This window comes from Malus domestica, chromosome 10 (assembly GCF_042453785.1).
Source record: "Malus domestica chromosome 10, GDT2T_hap1".
NCBI classification, from domain to species: Eukaryota; Viridiplantae; Streptophyta; class Magnoliopsida; order Rosales; family Rosaceae; genus Malus; species Malus domestica.
Window position 1 is genome coordinate 35,439,758 of NC_091670.1, and position 23,407 is coordinate 35,463,164.

Below are 23,407 nucleotides of genomic sequence, written 5' to 3' on the forward strand. Positions count from 1 at the left end.
ATTTAAATAAGTATTTAATACTCTTATTATTTGTTTTATCTTTTCAATATATTTCCTTGATATAATTTTGGTTATACTTGTGACAACCCGTCCCAAATTTTACAATTTTATAATTTTTAAAGTGTGAATTGACAAAAATGCCCTGGAGGCGAGGACTTTGACTTCCATTGACCATCGTCTAGAGGAACATATGACTTATTCTTTTAGCATATTGGTGTAGTGCTTGTTGGTACGAATGCATAGGCGAAAGCTGGTTGTGGGTCCGGATTATAACGTTATAGTTACGGGCATTTGAAGTCGTTTTACTAAACTATAGAATTTTAAATTAATTAGAGCTCCCACCATGTGGGAATGCAAACCAATCAGATTTTTTGTTGTTGGTGAGCCAATTAGGCATTGGATCAATAAAAGAGAAACTCCCAGTATTCTCTTCCTGTGAAGGACACCCGCGACAAGACCCGGTGTGAAATTATGGCCACTTCCACCATATTTTCAGGTGAAATTCACCCATCCATTACATGTAACCTCTTTCATAACCTCCCCTATTCCATTTCCACCCAAACTTAGAAGAATTTGGATGAGGTTTGGTGGAAAAACCACCATGGGTGCCGCAGGAAAGGTTGCTCGAGATCCACCAAACCTAAAACAATTTTATTCAATTATCACTACCAATAGACTTCCCTTGAACTCCTGAACAAAGCCCAATAGGTTTTAGGGGCGGTGGAACGTCGAGGAGGAAGAATCGAAGCACACCCTTTATAGGGTTTCCGGTGGATTTTCATGAAATTGAGGTGTTTCCTGGCTAGATTGGACTTGGCCACATGTGTAAATCGATTCCTCATGTTGTGTAGATGAATTTTCATGTTTGGATCATGTGATTTGGTGGAGAAATGAGAAAGTTATAACGATTTAAAGTTTGCCCAGTTTCCGGCGACCTCCGCTACTATCGAGGCATTTTCCGGCCAAATCACGGCGAGATAGCCATTGTGTAAGGTACCAATCACTTCATCTCATTTAGAACTATGATTTTCATTTTTGAATCACTTGTTTTCATTGAGTATTGGCAAAGTTATGGACGTTGAAAGGTTGCCCAGAAATTCCGGCAAGTTACCAGTTTTCCCGCGGACAACCGTCTTTCAGACCATTTTTCGGCCACCTCCGGCCACCATTTGGACTCCAAGCTGGCGCCAATCATTCGGGACGCCTCAATGCGTATGCTAGAGAATCATAGCGTGGACTTTAGGTGAGTGGGTATTTTCCTTTTATCATAGGTATATAATTGATAGTTTCTCAAATGCTTCTAAAGTGAATTATGCATGTTACCTACAATTAATTAGTGTGAACTACGAATGGTTTGATCCCTATTTATGGTACGTATGCAGTCTAACGAGACGTTAGATGCAGCCATACAATAAATGAGACTAAATAACTAAGACAATAGTCTTGTTTAGGGAATTGAGTAATGTGAGGGACATTGGTGGAAAATATAAAATTGAACTTTATGATTTGGTGGTTAAATATTGGTCATAAATCAATGTATGAAGAATCAGGAATTTGAAGTAAAGAAACGTAAGTAATGGTAGTTAATTAAACTAGTATCTAGTTGGGCTTATCATTGATAATTATCTCCGAAAATAAGTAGTTCGGGAGTAGGGCGTTACGGATTATGCATTTCACGCCATGTTATATATATATATATATATATTTGAAAATACTATGTTATAGTTGAGTTTTAGATTGCATCATGACATATTTATATGTGTATTACCTGAACCTAATTATTGTGAATGCTTCGAAATACTAAATGATGCTACGGACGCCCAGGTAAGCTTCAGGTGAGTACATGTTGATGATAGTGGTGGTAGTGAGTATGTTGATGAGATATTGATTAACTAGCATGTTGATGAGATATTGACTCAACCGTACAGGTCACGTGAGGTGACTCCAGCTAGTATATTGATGAGATATATGAGGAGATATAAATAAAGTCGTACAAGTCCTTATAAGTGACTTCGACTTATATGCTAGCAATGATTAATGAGATATATGAGGAGATACGGATAAGTCGTATAGGTCACTAAAGGTTACTCCGACTGATAAGCTAGCATATGTGATGAATATGTGATAAGCTAGCATATGTGATGAATATGTGATAAGCTAGCATATGTGATGAATATGTGATAAGTTAGCATATGTGATGAATATGTGATAAGCTAGCATATGTGATGAATATATGATAAGCTAGCGATGAATATGTGATAAGCTAGCATATGTGATGAATATTTGATAAGCTAGCCTATGTGATGAATATGTGATAAGCTAGCATATGAGATGAAAATGTGACGAGCTAGCATATGTGATGAATATGCGATAAGCTAGCATATGTGATGAATATGCGATGAAATATATGATGAACTAGTATATGTGATGAGATATGGGTAAGTCGTACAAGTCACCATAGGTGACTCCGACTTGCGTACTAGTATGAGTTATTAATCACATGATTATTTGTTATTGCTGACGAGATAATGTGTTATGGTATATTTATGATTTTTCTAGAAATTATACAGGTGTTGTAGCGAGGAGTTACAATATTTTATATGGGTTCTATTAAAATTGTATTTACAGGGCCACTCACCTTTGTCTTGTCTTCACCCTCCAGGTTTTATTAGCTGAGCTTTCATATCGTTAAAGATTCGTGGTGATCCTTGGTATTGGAGATTATTTCAAGAGTACGATTCTTAATTCACTTTTCTGTACTTACTTATGCTCTAACGTCACGTGTGAAGTGAGTTCATTCCCGCTCACCGGTGCACTCTGGTATTTAGGCACTCTCAGGTTTAAATTTATTCACATTTTTCCACATCATCACACTTTATGGTTTCGTCACCTTCCAGGTGTCGGCCAGCACAGCTCAATTCGGAGTCCTAGTGGACATTCCGGATAGGGGTGTGTCAATACTTGTATTAAAAAAATTGGTTCTATGTAGCATTAGTATTATTATCATTTATCAAATGATTTTAGAATGATAACACAATTAGGTCATAAATATCAAACTTGTATTATTCATAATAATTATTATTGTTGATGTGTAAGATTACATTTAAAGTTAGGTTGGTCCTCCTAACTCCTTATTAAAATCCTGGCTACGCCACTAACATGAGGTGATGAAAATGACATGAGTTACATGCATAGAGATTGAGACTTAACAATACTGGGAAGGGGAATCATATTTTGCAAACAAATATAAGTAGCATTTATGCACATCTTTTTTATTCCCTTTTCTTTTTCAGAATGGCATAATAACGTTTGTAGAGTGTCAATAATAGTTTAATTATGAAAAATTGCATAAGATTCTAAGAGTGAGAAATGAAAATGCCAACAAGGAAGCCAATTTTTGCATGAATTAATCTAAAAAGAGAATTTAAAAACTAAACAATTCTAATCGTTAAACCACATTTTGAAATAAAACATCTTTGAATACACACACCAAGTCATCGACATCATGTACTAATGACTTTGACCTATTTACTAACAGACAGTACTACAAATGCTGATACAATGCATGACACATAGCTGCCCTGAAACTTTGACGTAGTAACAGAAAACCGTTTTACATTCTCACATAATAAGAAAAACACAGGTTTGAGGTTAAATAAGGGACACTTTGGATGCGGTCTCTAATTTCCAATGTTATTTGACTGAAACCCTTGTGGTTTTTAGTTTTTTATTGAAGTCCCTGATATTAATGTAATGTATTTCTATGTAGGTTATTATATTTTTAAATTACAAATAAAATTTGTAATTATTTATATTAATGAGATTTTAAATAAAACCCATAATTTATGGGATTAAAATATTAAAAATGAACTATACTCTCCAATATATTGTGTGTGTGTGTGTGTACACATGGGTACATTCATCAAAACTATAATCAAAAAATTATTGTACCAAAATATGGGTACATTTTTCAAAAAAAAAAAAAAAAAAGAATATCAGGTTTAATAACATTATTAAATTTCTTCTATTAAACTTGACATGGATACATTCTCAAATAAATGAAATAGAATGTACCCATATAAGTTAAAAAAATAGATTAGAGAAAACATTGAATGAATTTTATATAAAAAAATGGCGCGTTTTATATTAAAAAAAGGGTACATTTTTCATATAACAAATTGGTATATTTAAGAATGGGTACATATAAGATTGTACAAACTTATTCTAGTTTTATTTTTTATATTTTGGAAATGTTTGAATTGAAAATTAATGAGGAGTTTAATAAGGGTGTGAGTATTAAACTCTAAAAGAATTAGATAAAAATTATGTAACTTGCATGTAATTCATTAACATATTAATGCTAGAAACTTTGATCAAAATTTAAAAACTTATAAGGTTTTAGTCAATGAACATTAGAAACTAAGAACCAGATACCAATTTTTCCTACATAATTGCCCCAATTTATTTTAAATTGTAAATTTAGTCAAATGTTCCTCTATTGACTTCCTATTAATACAAGGAGTAATGCAAGGAAGACTAAATTTGTAAATTTATTTTGCAAACTAAATGATGTGTCATCAATAAAAAATAAGCATGTTTATCAACATTTAAGTAATAATTCAATCATCAACTTTCATGTTATTTAATTTACAAAATTTTATCTACAAATTTAGTCTTCCTTGCATTACTCTAATACAGGAATCATTTTCAATCTAATACGTCACATTTTTTTATAATTGTCTTTGTCTCTTAGTCCAATCATCTGACCCAAATTAAAGACGGTCATGATATTATCTCCCTCACTTTTTATTCTTAATCCCACCCAAAAATGACAATTTCAATATATTTGTCAGTCAATGCACGCGACTTTGACCAAATCAATCTCTTCACACCATGAAGGATGCTCTATATAAATGGATCATCAAAATGCACCAAGAGAAAGAAGCTAAAGAGAAACGGAGGAGGTAAATCAGAAGATGATGAGTACTTGTGATTCAAATAACATGGTTCATAAGGATCAAGATGCAAATATGCTTCCTGGGTATCGCTTTCATCCTACTGATGAAGAGCTTGTGAGGTTTTACCTTCGTAGGAAGGTGGAGAACAAACCCATTCGTCTTGACCTAATCAAGCATATCGATATTTACAAATATGACCCTTGGGATCTTCCAAGTATGCTCCTTAATCTCCTTCAGTTTCTAACTACTTCAAATTGTTTCCAACGTATCTGTTCATGATTTTATGTAGATACAACTTGTGAGTAAAGCATGCATGCAGAAAATTAATCCATTCGTAACTACAGTGAAATTACGTATTATTTTTTGTGTTTACTCAAATTTTGTTTCTCCATTTGTTAATGCAGAAGCTAGTGGTAGTGTTGGGGACAAGGAGTGGTACTTCTTTTGCAGAAGGGGACAGAAATACAAAAATAGCATAAGACCTAATAGGGTGACAAAGTCTGGGTTTTGGAAAGCCACTGGTATTGATAAACCTGTATATTCGGATGGAGACTTTCGCAGCTGCATTGGCTTGAAGAAATCCCTAGTTTACTATAGAGGGAGTGCTGGAAAAGGCACCAAAACCGATTGGATGATGCACGAGTTCCGTCTTTCAGCTAATTCAAGCAATAATACCTCTGACATCAAAAATAGTACTCAAGAAGCTGTAAGATTAATTCATCTTAAATGGCAAGTTGTAGTACTATATATTCAATATTCCTAGTTGTACATTTCTTACTCGATATTTGGCATTCATTAATAATCAGACTCTGAATTAGATTACACATTTAAAACGACCTAATATTTTTTTTAACCACCGATCGAAAACGACCTAATTGAGAAAATATTTTTTAACAATATAATATCTTGAAAATTTCTTTTGTCCATTGAAAAGTTTTTGTTATTCACTATAAAGATGGTATATGATTACTAATTAATTATTTTCATATGATTGCAGGAAGTTTGGACACTTTGCCGGATTATGAAGCGCAATAATACTTCGAATGGAAAGTATACATCAAATTGGCATAAGACAACCTTGAATCCCAAACAAAGTGTGGCTGACTCGAGTTCTAAAACATGCAGTTCTGAGTCAGATACAACTTTTGGTGCTTTGGCTGCTAAGGATCAATTTGAGAGGAGTCCTCTTTTCCGTAATGATCATATGTATGAAGGGAACCAGTTCTTCCCAGGCCAGCTGAGCTTGAAAGACGAAGTAATCGATCCAGACTCTTACATAAGCTTTCCGAAATCTCCAAATGAATATGAGATGTTAACATCGAACGGAAACTGGGATGAGCTCAGACCAATGGTCGACTGTGTTCTAAATTCATCACTTCTATTTGGTTATAGCTAGCTAGGTAGCTAGTAACATAGTTAGGGCAATAGACACGCCCACAAAGCATGCGGGACTTTTTTTTTCACTGTTTGATGTAATGCTTTTCTCTGCATGAATAACATATATTATCACAGTTCCTTTCTTTTAAGTTTCTATCAGTTGATTTATTAAAAGAAATTGTAGTAGTTTGACAAAATAAGCCTCCTCTTCTTGTTTCTTCAGAGAAGAAATGAAAACTCACGGGCATAGATAATTAATTAACATGTAGTTGAAGTCAATGTTTCTGTGTATTATTATTAATTTTTTATGATTTGGGATATAGACCTGCCCTCCCACTTTCGATGCCCTTACGTGCCCTCATGTTTGTGTGGTCATGGTTAAACTACGTCAACATTTTATATTACTTTTCATTTTTGTCTTATTATCTCTATAAAAATATATATAAAATGTTGACGTAGCTTAACCGTGACTATACAAAATAGGAAGGCACGGAAGGGCACACGAAGTGGGAGGGCAAACAATCCTTATCCTTGGGATATAAGGGGATCAGCAATAGTAGTATGGGATAACGTGCTATCTATTATTTGACTAGTTGTGTAGATTTGTAGCATCACTCGATCACTATCTTGTATTAGTTTGACTAAATTCGTTCTAGCTAGATGAAATTTCAATCTTACTTGGCGGCCAAAAGCCACATAGGCTATTGACTCCTTTTATTCATCAGTAGCTGCTGCAACCACGGGATATTTACTTTAAAACTATATTTCATTAGAAATGGTATATGGAAAGTGAAAGGAAGATACATCACACACAACTAAAAATGTGTTCTAACGTAGTGTTACTAATCACGTGTTATAATCCCAGTATCATGTATCATTAGTATTATGCTTAAGTTATATGTCTTATGCCCACAAAATATCAATCATTTTATAACACATAGATTAATATATCAAGTGACGATCGCAATCAAAAGTCTTAATATTAGTGAACGACAAGATTGATATTTTTATAGACTTGGACTATAATACATCATACAATGACAAAGAAAATTTATGGCTAATAACACTTGAAAGCTAGAAGTGGTATATAAATGAACCCAAAAAACCTTATAAATATGTAAATTAATGAACTTCTAGAATGATGAGTAAAAAGTCCCACCATATGACTACTATATATTTAAAGTTTGAATTAAGTTATATAAAAAAAGTTTGAGTACGTAGCGCTCTATGTCATTTTTTTACTCACCACGTTTTATCACCATGCCTTCGAGACAGATTTGTATATATGAGTTAAATTTTTGTGAGAGAAATGGTAGGTAAATATAATACAATTAGTCTTCTTTTGTTACAATCGCTTGACGACTTCCTTCATCAAGTCAGGGTTGGCATGTTGGAAATCGAACAGCTCCTCGAATGAAATGAAGCCGTTGCGATCCTTGTCGATCTCCTCCATTCGCTGGACTTGGTCCGGCAAAGAAGAGCCGACTGCTTTGAGTGCATCAGTGAACTCACTCAATGAAATCTTGCCATCGCCATTGTAATCAAAGCGCTTAAGCACATGCTCACATTCAGCCTTGGCATGATCATTAGTTTAACACGAAACCAAATAGTTGACAAACTCGTTTGAAAATGTTTTTAAAATAGCAAAAACGCTTTTGGTGAAAATATTTTTGGAATCAATTCTTAATAAAAATTCAAGTGAATCATGGAAAAGCACTTGAAGTGCTTCCTATAAGAAACACGTAGGCTTGTTTGGATGTGTTTTAAAATGTCTGAAAGTGCTTTTGTTTAAATTGATTTTGAGTTCCAAAAGCACTTTAAGTGCTTTTTGAAAGAAGCACCAGATATGTACTTCTTGCAGTAAGCACTTAAAGTGCTTTTCCAGGATCCACTTGAATTTTTATTAAGGATTGGTATAAAAAACATTTTCACCAAAAGTGTTTTTAGTCATTTTAAAAACACATCTAAACGAGCCCAGCTGGTGTTTCTTGCAGAAAGCACTTCCAAGTGCTTATAGAATTCAAAAATATTTTCTCTAAAAAACGCCTTCAGCTATTTTAAAAACACTTCCAAATGAGCTATTAAGTGATCGATTATTGATTAAGAGCTGGGTTGTTCTTGGAGCTGGTCTTAATGCTTAAGAAACGGATCATTACCTAGATACAAGGGAACCTTCTTCATATGGACATATGTTAACCGTAAATTATGTAGACAATTATTTTCTATTAGGGCCTTGACAATTTTCAAGTTACTTAGTACGTGATACCCCCATGAAAATAACCCCAAAATTAATCAATTACTAGTTAGCTACTGCCTACGTGGGTGGAAAGAAAACTTAAAAATTAGGATCTTGGTGATCTCTTAAGACTGAACAGAATTTCTGTTTAAGTTTAAAAGTTTAAAGGTAAGGTGCCACTCAGTACTAAGTCTAGTGATATTCCTCTTCACTTGTAAATATGAGGTCTTAGGTTCAAATCTCGTGGATGACGGTTCGATTCCAAATTAGGTTGCCTATTATGTGACTTAATCGAATTCCCCTTCTCCCTTAGTGTACTAAAAAATTAAAATTAAAAAAAAAAAAGTTTAAAGGTAAGGCGAAAAATTGCCACTTTTTATATAGTTTAGGGGGTAAATTGGCTCAAAAAAAAAAGTTTCGGGAAAAATTGACAATAAGGTAATAATTTAGGAGGAAAATAGCAGTTTAGCCAATATGATTAGTTTTAGTTTTGTAAATTAATAAAGTGTTTTAACTATGGTTAAATAGAAAGACACACAGCATGCTGAAAATACGCAACATAAATTCGTCATAGCAAATAAACAAGATTCCATAACATGAAAGCGGATTTTCCCGACGTAAATTGTTCCACAACTCGATCGTTAATTAGGGTGTTCATCTTTGGTGTGGTGAATGACCAATTAAATTTGAACATTTATGCAATCAGAGTAGCATTTGCTAATTTACACAAAACTTGTACGATCCCATCAAAGCAAAACTGGGGCTACCCTAACAAAATTAAAATTAATTATACCATAAAACAAAAGAAAACTACAACTCAGACCATCATCTAACGCAGAGAGTACATACCAAACTGAAATCTCATTCAGTTCTCTCAAATTTGAATTTGCCTTCGTCCGAGGTGGCCACTTGCTTCCTCTTCCTGGAAACCCCATTCTGCTCGTCTGCAAACTGAGCAGCTGTTCGCGCTCGTAGTTCTTCCAAGCTCTCACCTTCCTTTGCTCTCTCCAGAACCTGGAATTCGTAGGAACTGGTCATACAGCTGATTTCTACTGTATCAAGGAGGATTCACATGTCTAAATTACTTTCAATGCCTTACCAGATGGCGACCGTACAAATGGGTGCTCGAAAGCGCTTTAAGAGCATTTTCGGCCTCTTGCTTTGTGATGAACTCTACAAATGCAAATCCTCTATGCTGTCCAAACTTCATTGGCAACCGTAAACTTTTAATCTGCATACAGCAAGAAATCAAAGGCGATTATAGAATGACAATACATTGGTGTACTACGTCAGGTTGTCTATCATCCTACAAACACCATAGGAAAATTGCCAAAGGGGGCAAGGGCACGGGATAACACGGTGATGGCTCAAACAACGTCGCCTGGGGTTCACGGGATATCATTTTTGTCTAAAATTTACTGTTTAAGAATGTAGTAGAAAAATAATCAAACAAGCTGTGAAATTGCTTACTTTAAATCATAAGTACAAAATCTGCATGAAAAATATTAGAGGATCCGGAATCTGGTAAGTAGTAACTCATCAAAGTTTAGTAATTCACCTGGCCAAATGGACTAAATAGCTGTCTCAGTTCTTTCTCTGTGGCCTCAAAAGCTACATTTTTCACAAGTAGTTTTGTCGAGCTTTTATCCTTGTCAACCTTTTTAGGCACCTCATCTTTCTTGGCATGACAAAGTTGCAAAATAAGAGCATGCCCGTCCAAAATAGTTCCCTAGAAAATGGTAAATATTAATTGCAATGAATTTCCACAATTGTATACTGAATGCAGTAATTTTCACCAGATTTTGGCTTCACCTGTAAATCCCGGCAAACATTTGTGGCTGTCTCCACAGATTCGAACTCCAGAAAACCAAAACCCATTGAAACATTCTTCCCATTCTTCAAGTGTTTCTTCACCTGCATTTAGAGAAAAGAGGATATAGACAAGAAAATATATCAAGTAAAAGTACCGCTTCTAGGCAGCTGATTATTACCTTAACACTTAATAGTTTTCCCTCCTTCACTTGTCCACTAAAATGCTTTTTCAAACTCTCGTCTGATGTCCTAAAGCTCAGATTCTTGACATATAGAGATCGTGACTGGAGAATGTTACACAACAAAGACAAAATAATTATTATATTGGCTAGGCAAGACGTAACAGAACAAGGAAAATGTAAAAGAAAACAAAAATAAGCCACAGGTGTAAAAATTAGTAGACAAGAAATAGCAGCATAAATGTAAAGCTACAAGGAAACCCCCAAACGTTACCAGCTTTAATCTCTAACAGAATAATCAACTAAGTTTCGTCAACCAGTAAAAGTTATGCCTAAAGAATACACAATTTTGACATAATTGAACTTTAAATGGCAGTTAAACGTAAACACAGGATAAATTGCACAATATTAAAATTGCAGAATTTCTCATCAACAAACTAGAGTTTTGTCTTGTAGCAGTAACACAAACAATGCTTTGCATGGGTTCCTATTAGATGATAAAATCAAATAATTGAATAACATGATTACACATGCCATATATACACCATACACTTATAGTATACAACATATGGCTACACCAGCCATCAACTAAGGCAGAGCATTATAAGCTCGCATCGATAAACACTTAAGGCGTTTAAGTAGGGTCAGTTGGAACCCAGCCATAGTATGTATGTATGTATGTATGTATGTATGTAAAAGGCTCTATGGATGGCTACACCAGCCATCAACTAAGGCAGAGCATTATAAGCTCGCATCGATAAACACTTAAGGCGTTTAAGTAGGGTCAGTTGGAACCCAGCCATAGATGGTGGTCTCCTAGCAATACTAATTGTGTACAAAGGATTGTGAATATTCTTTAACTGCACTTAGGAAGTTAAGATGTGGGCACACCAAATTTGTTTGTCATAAGAATAGATGTGTAGACAAATGAGGAAGAAGAAATAAAACTAAAGAAAAACAGAAAAGCATACAAACACCAACCTCAACTCTATCTGGATCAGCATCCACATCTGCTATTCCTCCCACATACTGCTCTAACATAACCCTTTTGACATCATGCTCACCAACAACAGCATTGTTCTTTTCAATGCTCTCTGTTGTTGAACTTGGACTAAGAACATTGCCAGGAGCCCACTCCAAATATAAAGGACCATCCCTGTATCATTGTACATAGGGAAAAGGATGGTTAGTGTCTGACATAACTGAGTAACTTAGTAACAAAAAGAATTTATTGCAGCTACTGGTACAAATGCCCATATCAACAGATGAGATGATCAAGCAACTATTTTCAACAAAGATTACACAAATTTTTACTCTTCTACATAAGCATCTGCTTTTATACAATAGATCATGTACCACAACAGATATCCTACAGAAGAAACCCATACTTATGCATAAAGATACCTAGTGGATAAGGGTACTTTTCAATTTTCATTTTTGTGGACATGGTTCTGAGCCTTATACTCATCGGGACTTATTTTACATTTGTTGAGAATTCGTTCTGTCACTCACCCTAGGGCAAAGATATGACCCACCCCCCCCAACAAAAAAGAAAAAAAAGGAAAAAAACACACACAAAACCCCCAACAAAGAGAATACAACATGAAAACTGGATCCTACATACAAGATTTTGCAACACTTACTTGTAGCGCTTGTATGCTAAACCCTTAAAAGCTGCTCGAGCATCAGCAGGTTCAAGAAAAACAACCTGAATATTAATAATTCAAGAAAAGAATTAGTAGAGAATCTTTAACAACACAACACCATAGTAGACTAATATGATCAGTAATCTAAAAGTTTCTTCCTCTCTGCACTATCAAAAGAGTGGGAGAATAAAAGTACTTAATAAGACATCTGATCAGCCAGTGTCAAAGAGGAGCCGAAAAACTCAACTACATAGAAACCAAAAGCAAAGTGTCCAATTTTCTTAAACATCACAAAACTACTCTCTTCTAATAGGATGGACGAAAGCCAAGTATGGCCAGTCAAAACAGATTTCAAAAAATCTTAATGACTCATAGAACCGTGCCACTTCCACACTTTCATTGCCTTAGTCTGAATGACCATCGTCAAGCTTTGTTCCACACTTCGGTAAACTACCAGAAAACTATCAGACTACAAGTCAAAAACTCCACTTTCAAAATTAGTGAACAACTTCACACCTACTGATCTACTGTACTGTAGGGTCACTTAAAAATTGATATACCTATCAAAAACAGTTTTTCTTGTATGTCACTCATCCCTTTTTTTCTTAAATAAAACTATATTAGAGAACATAAAAAAGGTTCAATACCTTGATCAGAACGCCAAAATTTTTATATCAGGTGGTAGGGCAAGGACTTAATAAAACCGTTGACAAAACAGTATATGAATTTATCCATTCGCAAGGCAAATCATTACAATGATGTCTGAACTGAAATGTGAAAGGTAGAGAGTCTTAACTGCCTTTTAATTAGCAGTCAGGAACATGATTTCCAGAAAATAATTTACTAGAACCTAAATACAAGATGAAAACGCAGTAAACATGTTTTTAACATCAACCTAGCAAATGCACATCTGCTGTAAACTAAATCAAAATTAAGAAACAGCCTTTGATGGAAGAACACATGAATACATACCAAGGCCAATGTCTTCGTCTGCGGGAGAACAACTTTTTCCAAATTCCCAAATTTCCCAAACATCTTCGCCAGTTCACCATCAGTAGAACCATATGGCAAGTTCTTCACCAGTATAACATGGTTGCTTCTTTTAACACCATCTGTTTTCCCAGAAGCAAAATTCTCTAAAGATTCCACATTGATACCAGCATTTGTGAGAGACTTTTTGGTCTCTGCAATCACTTGAGTTTCTCCCAAAGCAATCCGTACAGCAAGATCATCAGCTTCTCGGTCAAGCAAATCACCCTTGCTTACACCATACTTGCGAGCTATGTTCTCAACAACCTATTTAATATGATATAAAATTAGAAATGAAGCACTGTCAAACAAAAATAAGAAATGAAGCATCATCAAGCAAAAAGAAAGTAACTCAATAAGCACGGCAGTAAAAGTTGATGCTATTCCTACCAGTGTCAAAACAAGACAAAAACAAACAATTAAGGTTTTGCATGTACTAGAGAAAATTATTAAAATGATGAGAAGTATGGAGGGTGGTAGAACAATCTCAAAATCAAAACATGTTCAGATATCACCTGCTTCTGGAAAAAGTGTGTGTTAATACAATACTGTGAGTTTGTAACTGTGTTTAACATACCGTATCAGGGTGCATAAACAAACTGTTCCATGCTCTTGTATCGCCACTAGCTTCAGATGCTTTCTTCTTATCCTCCCTTTGTTTCTTAAGAGATTTTGAAGCTTGGCTTGCTGAATCATCAGCCCTATAGGGTAAGCAATGTCAAATTCAACCACAGAGTGCAAGTACGAAGTCAGAACAAATCCCAATAAAAGAGTAGTCACAATAAAATTCCCTAGAAAAGCGACGTTAAGGTAAGCAGGCAATTTAGGATAACTACTTACCCTAGCTTCTCAGTTGGATTCTTTTGCCTTGCTGGCATAACATGCAACAATCTTCCTTGGAAAATTGAACCATCTAATGCTTCTAATGCCCTTCACCAAAAGAGAGGAAAGACGAATCAACAATGATATTTATTAAGAAAACATGCGTGAATTAGCAAACCAAAACATCATGCACTCCCTCAAACACCATAACAAATATAAGAGACTTGAACGCAAAAGAATCAACCTAGATAAACCGGCAATTGAAACGGTTTTTTAGCAAAATTCTACTTCTTTTGAATTTGCTAGGACACAAAACTTGGAAAAAGTTGGGCCTTGGCATAGCAAGGCATGGTATGAAACTTGAGAAGTACAAGTTTTTCCTAGCATTTGTCATGGATGATATCATTAAGTTATTGAACCATGTGAGCTTTGAAACAAAATGTGTACCTTTCTGCACATTCTGGAAGCTTGTAAAGAACATATGCGAATCCCTTGGAACGATTCGTCTCTTTATCAATAACAAGATGGACCTGTGCATCTCCAAATTTGCTAAAAGCCTCTTCCAGCTCCTCCTCGGTTGCTGTAAATGGCAGATTACGAACAAAAAGACGACCACTTTCGAAAGCTTCTTCATTCTCATCTTTCGAAGTGGATGACAGATTGCTCTCGTCAATTACTTGGCCATTAGCATCCTCAGAAGGCCCCTTCTCTCCATCCTTTTCTTCGTGAACTCTAATTTGCTCCTTTGCATTGACTTTTCGAGACTCTTTCTCCTCCTCCTCCTCCTCATCACCATCATCATCATTATCCTCTGAGCCACTGCTTTCGGAATCTGACCATTCAGTCTTCACTCTGCTTTTGAAGTAATCCATATCCGAAACAACGTCGTCCTTTGCTACATTGCGTTTATCATTCTTCTTAACACCTTTCTCTACCTCCTCCATAGCCGCCGGAACTGATTTCTCCTCACTATCCTTCTTGGTTTTTCCAATGTTCTCAGCTCCTGATTTCTCCACGCTTTCCTTCTTGCTTTTCCCAATTTTCTCAGCTACAGGAGCCGCCACTGCATCGTTCGCCCACAATTTCGACTTAGCCCTCGGCTGCATCACCTCCAAAAACTCCTGAAGCTTAACATCACCACTCTCATCTTTCACCTCAAGACTCCGGTTTTTCACTCCACCACCGCGCTCCTCCTTCTTCTTGCTCTTCTCCTCGCCTCCACCCCCTCCCCCATCCTTCTTCTTCGAATGCCGGCTCCACGGCCGCGGAATCTCCGGATCCCCAACCTTCCTCGCAATCTCACAGCTAATCCTACAAGTATCTAAAAACGACCTGTCGTAGTATTTCATGGCCTCCTGAGCTTCCCTCTCCGTCCGGAACCCAATGAACGCGAACTGCCGGCTCTTCCCCTCCTTCGTCCGCATCAGCTTCGCGTCCGTAATCTCTCCTTTCGCCGAGAAGAACTCCCGGAGCCGGTCCTCCTTCACATGCTTGGGCAAATTCTTGACGCAAATCCTCGACCTGAAAATTGAAAAACCTTGCGGTGCGTTAGAAACCCGGCGAAGTGAAATTTTCCCGGGAACCAAACAGAAAGTGTGCGAAAGTAAATTGGAACTCACATCTTCAATACGAAGTTTGAATTGCAGAGCTGACGACGAGATTCTTCAGTCGAATTTTGGGAAGGAAAGACGGTGCCGTTTTGACGTCTGGTTCTGGAAATCGAGTGGTGTTGAGAGAGCAGGGTTTAAGGGTCTTGAGCTGCGGTTGCGGCGCGTGTTCGGACGAGTTACAGAAATAAAATAAAAATAGGTTATTATTGTAATGCAAAAATAAATAAAATGTTTTTTCTCTTGGGCTTTTTGTAGGGTTTTAGCCAAGACGAGGGTTTTGTGTACAATTTGATATGGGCCAAAAGAAACCGAACCAAAGGCTCATAATTGACAAAATAATGAGTGTTTTGAGGTGTTGGTCGGTTCTATTTTTATTAGGGAATTAGTATAAATGATATTACAAATACGTGGTAAGTGGCATTTACTTTCCTTTTTATTTATTAATAAAAATGATGGAGAAGGGACAGGCCAAGGATTTTTGGGTGTAATGGTATCACCGCCACATGGGAGGATATGCCTCTATGGCCGAAGAGTTATATATTTTCTAATCTTTCTCCACCAAATCTTTATTAATTAATAAAATCCTCTTTATCAAGCAAAAAATGATGAAAATACTACTTAATCTTCTATCACAAAAAAAAAATATGTAAACAAATGCTAGTTTATTATATAAAAACGTTTTTGTTATCATTTGAGATACTCTTCTTAATTTTTACGTGTGTTGTTGACCAATGTGAAGTTGAAGAGTGGGTGGCTGCTGATATTTAGCAAGTAACATTCACCGATGACGTACGGTGCGATCTGGAGCATTTTTCAAGAGATATAAAAAGGTTAGTCGTCTGTTTTAATTCGCAATCACATGGGAATTCATATAATAATTTCGTCACATTAATATCTTGCTTGTGTTTTCAGTTTCACGTTGGTTAATCCAAAAAATATATTTCAGTTGATTAAGGCATTAGTTATAGGAATAAATGTTAAGGAGACTCTTTTAAAAGTGATGCTCTTTATGGACTTTCTCTCAATTCATATTTTTGGCACATCTGGTGCTAGTATTATAAAATATTGTATCAAAAACATGAAGTTGCAAAGAGTCCATGAGAGTCCCACTTGAGAGAGTCTCATTACATTTCTCTAGTTCTATGATTATGGAATCAATAACAATAATTTATAAGATGGCGTTTTACCACAGTGACAAAAAACAATAATGCTTATGTAACATGGTGCGAGTCGATCGCCACCGATCTCCCTCTCTCCTAACATTTAACAATTTAACTCATTAACGTTATCATTTGTCAAAACAAATAATCATGCATGTTTTTTCTGTGAACCATTGTGCATGGAATCAAAATTAAGCAGGTATTGATGTCCCGTTTGCTAACCAAAATTAGAGTATAAAATAAAAACAGAAAAGAAAGGAAAAACACAAGCTTGAAACTTTGCTTTGACAAACATTATTTGATTATCTATAATTATGCTATCTATTTTAAAGCATCTTTAGTATTATAAGAGCCACTAACTATGTGACAAGGGAGGGATCTTATCCTTAAGGGTGCTAAATGGCAAATTTTGGGAGGGCAGGAGGTTCAATTTTGGTCGGATAATTGGGTCCCAGGCATCCCACTCCTCCACTTCACATGGTTATCAGCAATGAGAGTAAGGTTGCGGAGTTTATTGATCCGGTTTCAAGGGTGTGGAATATCGATCTTCTTTCACATTTCGTCTCGAAGGCTGAGCGTGTAGCCATTTCACACATTCATGTGGGGCCGTTGTTGAGACCGGATAAAATTGTTTGGCCTTTCGAAAGAAATGGATCATATACTGTGAAGTTTGGATATAGGTGGTGTCACAACTGACTTCCCACTGTGAATCATAATCGCACTTCCTCTTATCGCGATATTGATTCTCGAGTGTGGGCTTGGGTTTGGAGCTGCAAAGCCTCCCCCAAGATGAGGAACTTCATATGGAGGGCCCTCTGTGATGCTTGCGCCACCAAGTTCAACCTCTTTCGGCGTCGGTGTGCCTTGTCCCCCATTTGCCCCATTTGTGCTGAGGGTGATGATACCGTGGAGCATATACTCCTTATTTGCCCGTGGACCACCAGGGTATGGAATATAGATCTTCTAAGCCTTCAAGTAGAAGCATTTGGATCTTACTATGTCTCACTTGGTCTTTTCATGTTGGTTTATTTGGAGGGCCAAATGTGATGCAATATTCAATGAGGTATATCCTTATTCTTTCAGAACATTGCAAGCTATTGCCACTGCCCTGGACCCTTTCAAAATGGTCTCTACCCTTCTGCGTTTGTCGACCTTTGACAGAATCAGCCACTCTAGAGGTATGCATCAATCTCATATGTGGTATCCTCCCCCAGTTAACTGGATCAAGCTAAATGTTGATGCTTACTGGAAGAGAGACTCTTTATGCGGTCACATCGGGGTTATTGCCAGAGATAGCCTCTCGGGTTGCAAAGCAGTGAGAAACGTGAGGGTGTTTGTGTCCTCGACTGCTATGACGGAGGCCCTAGCTGTTCTTGAATGATGCTTACTGGGGAAAAACTTAAATCTACAGGAGGTAGTAATTGAATTGGATACACAAGTTATTATGCAGTCCCTTAATTCCTTTTCCCTGAGTTGTGATTGGGACCTACTCCCAATCCTTAATCGTGCATTGGAGGTTGGGATGAGCTTTTAATCATGCTCCTGGTCGTGGATTCCACGATCAGCAAATTTGGCGATGGACTTCGTCGCGAGGAATATATCATTGGATATGTGCTGTTCTGGCTGGGTTATGAGACCACTATCTTTGCTTGTGGGTTTCTTGAGCAATGACGATCTTCCTTGTCCTCCCGTGTAAGGGTAATGTGTTTTTTGCTTGGGTAGATGGGATGACGCTGGTGCTTTGTGGTGGCGTCTTTTTGTGTCATGTTTATCTTTGTTTTATGTTCTATAGGTGTGCTGGGCAACCCTCTGCTTATTGTTTAGCCTTGTGCCTTGCTGTTTCAATGAATCGTTCTTTCAACCAAAAAAAAAAAAAAAACTATGTGACAATGGGTCGATTGTAGCGATCTTATTCCAAGTTATATTGCAAGCCTTGGTAGGCCTTTTTTCAAATGCTAACGTATGTGAGTGAACCTATCGATAGATGCCTATAGTATACAAATACATGAGGTTAGCAATTATCCAGCCCAGTGTTCCTAGAGACAATTCGTCGAGTAGTTAGAGGGTAGCTTTCAAGGGCATATTAGATTCCCAAAAGACAACACTCAACTTTTTCATAGAGGATTTATGAGCCTTGGAAGGTCGTCAACTGACACAGTTCTAAGGCCATCTCCAACCTATGGCTGGCCAGAGGGCTCGTTTTAGCCCTCTAGCCCTCCAAGATCCTCCAATATATTAATATTTTAATGAACAGTACAATGTCATATTTGCCTCCGTCTCCAACCAAGGGCCAAATGGCTAGAGGACTCGTTTTAGCTCTGTCACAAAAAACTGTCTCCAACCAAGGGCCATAGGACTAAACATAATTTATTATTTAAATTTAAAAACTACAACAACTTAAATTTAAAAACAACTTAAATTTAAAAACTACAACTTATATTTAAAAACTACAACTAAAATTTAAAAACGAGTGTAATTCGAAGTGTTCATTTCCATATTCTTATCATCCATCTCTTCTTGTATTTGTTTGGCCCATGCTTCATGCCTACACTTCCTTTCTTCCGCCTCAAGGGCATTTTGCTCTACCAATAATCGCAATGAGGCCGCCACTTCATGTTGAGCGGCGTAATCATCATTTGCCTTGCCCTTTTCCTTCAACCTTCGCGCCTTGTTTCGTCCAATAACCCTAGGTATAAAACTTTCACCCGAAGACGGATTTTCTACCCTTGTTTGTTGGATGGTTGGAGATCCATCTTCATCCATATTTGCAGCTGAGGATGCAGTTCCGAACACCGGCGTATGAGCTCTCTGTGGTGGATCTTTAAATAACACACACCCTTTACAAATTTCCCAACAACTGTGAAACTGAAAGGGTTTCGAGCTGCTCTCCATATACAATTCCTCCGCTTGGCGTACCTAGAAAAACATTAAAGGAAATTAATTTATGAAATTAAATGTAATATAATTAAATATTTAAAATAAATTGTGAAAACACTTACTTCGTCGTAGTAATTAACACCGCTTTCATGTCTATTTGCGGCTGCTAACAATGCTTGATGTCATTTGTTCAAACTTGGCTGAAGATGGTTTTTCCATCTTGAAGAACAACTCTCGTGGTTTCGAATATTCACTGGAGTGGTGCATTCATAGAACTCTAAATATTTTTTGGACACACGAGTCCAAACACCGTCATTTGTTTGACAATTCCTCCTCACACTATCTTCCGACACCCATTTATAAGACTTGCAAAGAGTTTCATCTTCTTTTCAGGTCCAAGCCCTACCTTTCATTGCAGACGAGGCCATTTGAAAATTAATGAAAAAATTGAATGATAGATTTTTGGAAGAGGAAAGAAAATATGAGAATTGAAATGGTGTAGGAATGGTGAAATTTTTTTAGGAATGGTGAATGAATGGTTTAGGTATTTATAGGAAAGAAAAATAGAATTTTTTTTTTTTTTAAAAAGGCCCAAAAAACCTAAAAAAAAAAAAATTGAATCCAATGGTAACTGGCGCCAGCTAGCCGTTGAATTCAAATTTCTTTTTAAGAATTAACCGATAGTAATACATTTCTATTAAATATTATAAATGTATTACTGTCGGTTATAACCGACAGGATAAATGATTTTCTAGTCAGCCCTCCAGCCCTTTCTGATTCCGTGGGACCCTCTCAGATTCCACAGCCCTATGGCCTAGCCCTCGGTTGGAGACGGTTTTCGGGCTATTTTCAGCCATCTGGACCCTTCGGTTGGAGATAGCCTAAAGTGGATCCGCCCCTGCCTAAAGTGTTTTTCCAAAAACATGATCATTTCCCTAAAACCCACCCATCCCTTTATCTACCTACCACGAACAATTTGGAGATGGTAGAGGAGGTGATGAAATCTCAACGGTGATTAGATTAGTTTGATGACGAATCTTATTTTTTAATCATGGGTTCGGGGCCTTGATTTGGGTGGATTGACTGTGAATGTTGGTTTCAAAATAAATTTTGAGTTTCGATATTTGGATTTGTATGTGTTTCGTTTCAATGTTGTTTTCTGCAAAAAATTTTGCAATGAACAAGAGAAGCAAGAAAGAAAGAGGAACGCCAAGTTACTCTAGGCTTGGGAAGAAGCGTGACATTTTACTTTTCTAATTATAAATTGTATGGTTAAAAGGAATAGATTAATGAAGATTAATGAAGAGCACATGTACAAATTAAATATTTAAATTTTTAACACATTAAATTTCATAATATCGTCCCCTTCTTTCTCTCTCGCCCAGGAAAAGAAACCTTTTTTTATCTCCATAGCTGCCGACCCCTTCCTCTGGTGGGGCAGTGGCAGCCTCCTCTCTTCAAATTTTCTTGTTTTCTTTCTCTTCCTTGATTTTGGTAAGGTGCTGCAATGCGCTTGAAGGAGGCAGCATTTTTCTCATTTCAGATCTAGGGTTTTTAATTTAGAATTTACTACGGACGGCCTCTTGTTTGGGCATGTTCATTGTATTTTCTCTTAAGTTGGTTGTGCTTTTACTTGTTTGTTTTGGCCTGCCTTTTTTTGAGCTTTCCTTACTTCCTAATAGCCATCTTTATTGATGAATTGTATTATGTTTGACAACAAACAACTAAATTTTAAGAGATAATAGAGTACAAGTGTCAACAAATGAGTGGGAAAGGCAAGATGGAAAAGGGAAGAAGAAAGTTAGCTAGCATCCCCTAAACTACTTGTCCATAGACTCCGACCGCAGACAACATGAAGACCAAATACCGTGAGACGAAATAGTATTACATATTCAAAATGTAAAAATATATTAACATATAAGGTGAATTATCGAATTAGTCCATGAATTATACATTCAGTGAAAATTAGGTTCTTAAATTATTTTTTTAGTAAAATAAGTCTCTAAATTCATTAGAAATTACTAATTTCATCCCTACTATTATATTCAAAACTATTTTATCCAATTTTTCGTCAATTTAAGTCACTTGACACACTTCAGAGTGTAATTCCATTATTTTCTCTATCTAAGCTCTTAACATTTCATATAGGTTGCGAATCTAGCGTGTAATTTATCCTTCAAAGTTAACTTACGCTATTTCTTATGAAAAACCACCAATTTACCCTTCAAAGTTAACTTTATATACTATTTCTTTATGAAAAACTGTCAATCTACTATCCAATGTGTATCATATGCAATTAACATGACCTAATTAATGAAAAAAATTAATATAGTAGCTTTGAATATAATATTATAGATGTCATTGACAGATTTTTATAATTTTTACTGAGATGAGAACTCGAAAACTAAATTAACAGTTCATTATAACATATATCAAAATGAGCTTGAGTTTAGCCAAATTTGCTAGAACCATGAACTCCATCTGCATGTTCAAATGTTCTTTTATGTAATTTAGATAATTTAATATTTAATTTTATCGTTTGACAAAACAAATGTTTATGATGAAGTCAAATTTTTGCTTTATAAAGCTTTTGTTCTCTTTATGAATTAGGAGGGCACTAAAAAGTTGGCTTTGAAATTTCTGGCAGAGTTGGTTGAATCCAAAGCAAGACAAACGTTATTATAAATTATAATCCACATATGGTTAAATATAAACCAACAGGATCCTCTCCTGATCTTTTTAATAAGGATCCTGAAAATTCGTAAATTGTGTATATTTAATGTATATTGTGTGGTCAGTTTTTATTAAATATTATTTGTATTTAATTTTAAATAAAAATATTTAAAATAATTTATAACAGCACGATGTATGATGAACAAACAGAATTAACGGATCTTTGGGATCCTCGTTGGATGGAGGATCCGGATTCAAATACAAATGAGGCACTAATTGTTTATTTATTTAATAATAATCTTCATTCAAGAAACTTAATGGGGTTGTTTGACTTTATTTAGTTTGTCGTTCTCCCAATGTGACTTCCGAGGCCAGTTCTCGTATCCAGAAGCATCTTGGCCACGATTGAGTGAAAACAAATGTAGTACCTTGATTGAATGAGAAATATTAAGGAGATTCTCCGTCATCTCACGTTTTTAGAATAATATTTATAATATTGGTAAAAAAATTGTGTCAAAAATATAAAGTGACAGAAAGTTCATGAAAAGTTTCACTTTTAAGAGAGTCCCTTTAGCATTCTTTTGATTGAGTATTTTCTTCCCCATACCATCATCGGGAAAAATGTGAGGTGGCAACATTATAAATCGTTGTGCAAAAAATGTGAGATGACAAAGAATTTTTAGAAAGTCTCACTTTTAAGAGAGTTTCCTTAATATTTCTCTGTTTTTTAAAGGGTAATGATACAGAAACTAAATTTTTAAATCAAATTTGTAAACCAAATGAAGTGGTTGTAGATGATTGGATTATTAATTAAGTGTCAGTTAACGTGTTTGCTCTTATTAGTGATACATCATTTGATTTGTAAATTTGGTTTAAATTTTTTATTTCTTTAGCATTAGCATTAAACTCTTTTTTAAATCACATGATAGGAGAGATAAGAAAATAATAGTTTATTGATTACCCTCAGTTATTTGTATTTTATAATACGATTTAATAATATTTTTCTTTATTTATAAGTAATATATTTA

General features: G+C 35.8%; 2 protein-coding genes across 2 annotated transcripts; one reads left to right on the forward strand and one right to left on the reverse strand.

The window, feature by feature from the left end:
• The first annotated feature begins 4,870 nt into the window (after positions 1-4,870).
• LOC103446063 (transcription factor JUNGBRUNNEN 1-like) lies at positions 4,871-6,484 on the forward strand. Its single transcript, XM_008385118.4, has 3 exons — positions 4,871-5,172; positions 5,363-5,664; positions 5,956-6,484. Exons 1-3 carry the CDS (start codon positions 4,977-4,979, stop codon positions 6,352-6,354), a joined length of 897 nt encoding a protein of 298 aa, XP_008383340.1. The 5' UTR covers positions 4,871-4,976; the 3' UTR covers positions 6,355-6,484.
• Positions 6,485-9,163: 2,679 nt separating this feature from the next.
• On the reverse strand, positions 9,164-15,866 carry LOC103446062 (uncharacterized). The gene is made up of 12 exons (XM_008385117.3): positions 15,679-15,866; positions 14,507-15,580; positions 14,078-14,167; positions 13,815-13,938; positions 13,181-13,504; positions 12,206-12,270; positions 11,544-11,718; positions 10,563-10,667; positions 10,384-10,485; positions 10,130-10,300; positions 9,671-9,802; positions 9,164-9,585 (listed from the first exon to the last, which is right to left on the reverse strand). Coding segments are annotated over exons 1-12 (2,517 nt in total). The 5' UTR covers positions 15,681-15,866; the 3' UTR covers positions 9,164-9,432.
• Between the last annotated feature and the right edge of the window lie 7,541 nt (positions 15,867-23,407).

Bases quoted from the DNA above. Each gene is read 5' to 3' on its own strand.
- LOC103446063 (XM_008385118.4), top strand. From the start codon at position 4,977: ATGATGAGTACTTGTGATTCAAATAACATGGTTCATAAGGATCAAGAT. The intron at 5,173-5,362 runs GTATGCTCCTTA...TTGTTAATGCAG, and splicing joins TGACCCTTGGGATCTTCCAA to AAGCTAGTGGTAGTGTTGGG. The intron at 5,665-5,955 runs GTAAGATTAATT...ATATGATTGCAG, and splicing joins AAAATAGTACTCAAGAAGCT to GAAGTTTGGACACTTTGCCG.
- LOC103446062 (XM_008385117.3), bottom strand. The intron at 14,168-14,506 runs GTACACATTTTG...CTTTTGGTGAAG, and splicing joins CTTCCAGAATGTGCAGAAAG to GGCATTAGAAGCATTAGATG. The intron at 13,505-13,814 runs GTATGTTAAACA...CATATTAAATAG, and splicing joins TGTTTATGCACCCTGATACG to GTTGTTGAGAACATAGCTCG.